This window comes from Amblyomma americanum, chromosome 6 (genome assembly GCF_052857255.1).
Source record: "Amblyomma americanum isolate KBUSLIRL-KWMA chromosome 6, ASM5285725v1, whole genome shotgun sequence".
Classification (NCBI taxonomy): Eukaryota; Metazoa; Arthropoda; class Arachnida; order Ixodida; family Ixodidae; genus Amblyomma; species Amblyomma americanum.
The window spans coordinates 82,292,113-82,296,106 of record NC_135502.1 but is presented as its reverse complement, the minus strand read 5'-3'; the positions used below and the strand labels follow the sequence as shown (position 1 = coordinate 82,296,106).

The window sequence follows — 3,994 nt, the reverse complement described above, 5'->3', positions numbered from 1 at the left end:
CCTCCTTTCCCTTTCGACCCTATATCCGCCCTGCCTTCAGCACTGCGTACGCAAGCAGTATCAGCAACGGTACAGTCATGCATAAACAACGGCTCGCAGTCATTCCGTGTGGAGGCGCCATTGCTTTTCGAGGGGCAACGCGCCATATGCAGGCGAGGTCGCCCGAAACAACGTTTGGCGTGCGCTGACATCAAGGTCATCACTGGAGGCGCTGGGAAAATAAGCCTAGCCGCCATCTTCATACCAGAGAGGTGAATTGGGATACGCGTCCCTAGGCCGCACATACACGCGTCGAAGGGCAAACGTACAGCAAAGCGAGACAGGAAGCCTTCGGCGAGGTTCACCGAATCATCCGCGCCAACGCGGCAGTCTTGGCCAGCGCCCGAGGAACAACACAGGCGGCGCCAGGGAAAATACAGCGAGCGAGATGGATGCAGACCTATACCGCCGCCGGCAGCGGGTGCGGGCAATCGGATACGCCATCCGGGACCGCCTCAGTCGCTTCTCTGTACAGAGTACATACGCAGCAAGGACAGACAGGGCCTTTTGCTGGCTGCCCGCTGTACCGCGCCATTGCTCTCTCCGGAAGCAACACATAGAAAGGGGCAACGCTGCCTCCCATTTTTTCCCCCGGACACGAGCCGTCTTCCATTAGAGATAGCGATATCTTTTCATTAACAACAAAAGATAAGCGAGGAAAAAGGGGGTCGTCGCCGCCGCTCGTTCCTTTCGCGGCGCTTATAGGGCGCCTCGAAAAAAGAGGGAGGCAGTCTAGATTTCTTGCTCGTCAGGCTGCAGCGCAGTGCAAGCGCGGACGACGAATCGTAAACATGCTTCTCCGGCGGAGCTGCTTCTTGTTCTGTTCGCTGGTCGCTGTTTGCTGGACGGGGAGTGCATTAGGAAGTGAGTACATTTGGGCGACATCTAATATGCCCTTCGCATAAATGCAGAGGTTCCACAGAAATGGTGTTTTGTTTGTGTTTTTTCCCCTGCAGCCGGTACGGATAGCGATGTTGTCATGGGATTCTTTCTGTCGGATGTGTCGTGCCACTTTTCATCTGTTACATTTTTATGTGCGCCATTACTTTTTTTTTGTCACACACGCCGCGTTTTTTTTTAGCGCCCATTGCCTACGAGGCAACTTGTCTTGTGTAAGTACTGCTCGAGAGATGGCACTTTACCGCGGTCCGGCTGTAACAGTCGTAATGCTGATCCCTGTGAAACAAATTTCCTTTGAGCGAAAAGAGAATAATGCATGCCATGTGTACGAAATAGCGCCTATACGGCGAGGGTTAATGAACACGAACATCCCAAACTGTCAGGACACAGGAGTTGCTATGACGACGCTTTACAGCGCCAACCAGTACCAGCTGGATAATTCTATCGGCTTCGGAAACGCGCATTTCCCAGCTATTTGTCACGAGAAGACAGCAGCTGCTCATAAACAAATGTTGATGGTGTGTACGGCTCGCATCAAGGCCGTTGCTACAGCTGATGACGTTTTGAGAACGCTACATAGTGCGCCGTTAGTTCGAATAGAAATCAGAGACACTCTTGCAACTAATTATTTCCTGTTATTTTCCTCTTCACGTGACATCTATGAGCCCCAAATTCGTTATTAGAGGGTGCTGTCATTGTTTCCTAGCTTTCGGCGCACGTTGCAGACAGCAGGTCTCAAAGGTGAGAGGCAAAAGAAAAGTCAAAGGATTTGCTGGAAAATACAATCCGGGGTGTGCAAGTATGCCAGTAAACAGATGTTCTGAGCTCCGAATTCAGTGGCGTTTGCATGTAGTTCTCACAATCTCTTCATTCTTACAGATCAGACCCAGGAGAATCCTTGCAATGGGCTCTGCCTCGCGACTTCTCAGCCAACAGAGCTCTGTGAAGTCATCTCCACAACCTCTCGATGTCAGGAGGAAGGTCAGTTGTGCTGCCTCAAATTCAGCGTACCCGACCTGAGTACTGAACCTGGCGGTCCACTATCCCCCAAAGTTGAAGCAGCGTCGTGGGGCAGCTCCGGTCAGCTCGAAGAGAGCGGGCGGCAGTACCGAAACGTATACCTCGACATCCTGGGTGTGGTCGTGTCCGAAGCTCTCAGGGCGGCTATCGCGTCGGAATATGAATCTATCAACGAAAAAGCCGCGTCGTTCAACGCCACGAGGCAGACCGATCCAACTCCAGACCGCGTCACGACTTCTCCGGAGACTTCACGCTCGTCTTCAGAAAGTCCAAGCCAAAGTTCCACTGCAAGTTCGGTTTCAAACAACGGCGCCCCCGAGTTGCTCACTCCTTACGACATCGACAGTAACGCTAGCACCGAACCTTACGTGCCAGATTCCAGCGATGGCATAAATTCCACGCCTTCTAAGCCAGCTGAAGGAGCTCTGTCTTCCAGAAACAGCTCCTCTTCGCGAAGCCCGACAAGGGGCTCGGCGAATGAGACCGCCCAAAACTCCTCAACGTCGCCGACAACAGACGAAGCCGCCAGCTCTACGGAGGGTTCGGGCTTGCCGTGTCCAGGGACCTGCGTGCAGAGCTTCGTTTCCTGGTTTTGCTACAATTTACGGTCGGAGTACAAGTGCCCTGAGGGCACCACTTGCTGCGCACCAGCCCCGACCACGCCGAAGCCCGAGGTTCCGCCTTGTCCCGGAGCTTGTCTCCCCGCTCAACTCACGGGCCTTTGCAAGAGACCTGCCCGCCTCCTCCTCAGGACCACCACGTGCAGTCGAGAAACCATCTGCTGCACTGACACACCGAGGATTTGGTAGACGGTCATTCGCCTCACCTTCGAAAGGCAGGGAATCGGCGTCTGCCGCTGCGGTCCTAGTTTATCCGTTGCGGAACGAGTAACTAGCCGCAAGAGTCGCAAGGGCTGTTGCGAGGCATGAAGAACGTCCAGCCGCGGCTACATGTAAACCGGGAGGCTTTACGTCAGAGTCAGGGTTGCGAAGATGTCACTGAATGTCCTGTCTCTTTTTGGAAACCAAGGTTTCAATAAAAGCCCATTGTTCGCATTGCCTCGTTTCGCATGGTAAAAGACATTTGCATCCCTTCCTTTTTGTTTGTATCCCGTAACAATGGCTGTAGTGCACATTTGTTACCTGGCGATAAATGCGAGATCCGGCACTTGAATTATATATGATTTTTTCGGTCCTAAGCCGCATAAATTAAGTCTTGAGTTCGATGTTGAACACTATGAATGACTTTGTGTTAAGCGGAGTAAGTAACGAATTTAAGGGCCCTCCTTGCACCGAAGTTTAAAATGTTACAATTCAGCGTCGTTCCGAAGTGAAGCGCCCATAGTACACCTACTGCGGCGTAGCACCCAGTTCAAAGGCAGCTAAAAGGTAACTCAACGTTCGCTATAATGCGAGCAGGACAAAACAGGCGAAAGCCAACGTTGTTTAATTTCATAGATCATTCTGCGGTTTGATTTCTAATCACCTCATAGATGACTTCTAGTTCCTCGTTCTTTTTTCTTGCAGAAACGTTCGTATATAGGAATTTTTATAGAGTAAGCGCCGTAGACGTCAAAAACAGCCGCCTTCATTTGCGGTCTGATGAGAGTATCATCTCAGTTGGCTGCGGAGTCGACGCTAAATTGTACGTCGCATAGCAATGTCATCTAAGTGCGTCGTTGACCACGTGCATGTATGGGGGTGGGTACTCTAATAGGGTGCACGTGTAATACGACTGCCGCTGTTACTTCTCTGTTTATTTGTATTTGAAAAAAAGTCCCTATCTCCCTCATCCCCGATTATGGAAGCTCGTCCTGTGGTCCTTTAGTCCACCGTCAGAAGGGGACGATATAGTCAAGGTGGGAAGTATTGTTCGGCGGACGAGGCGCGAAAGAAGCAAGAGTCAACTAACAGCTTCCCACCTCTTCCCCAAAGCTAAAATGTGCTTATGTAAACGAGAGCCTGCGTATAATAAATGCATGTGATCAGGGACCCTCATGATACGTATGGGGTTTCGGGCTTGTCCTGTCCTGTTG

General features: G+C 51.5%; 1 protein-coding gene across 1 annotated transcript; it reads left to right on the top strand.

Moving 5' to 3' along the window:
• Window positions 1-819: 819 nt before the first annotated feature.
• On the top strand, window positions 820-3,018 carry LOC144094810 (uncharacterized). Its single transcript, XM_077628702.1, has 2 exons — window positions 820-903; window positions 1,819-3,018. The coding sequence occupies exons 1-2, from the start codon at window positions 831-833 to the stop codon at window positions 2,766-2,768; spliced, it is 1,023 nt and encodes a 340-aa protein (XP_077484828.1). The 5' UTR covers window positions 820-830; the 3' UTR covers window positions 2,769-3,018.
• Window positions 3,019-3,994: the final 976 nt, after the last annotated feature.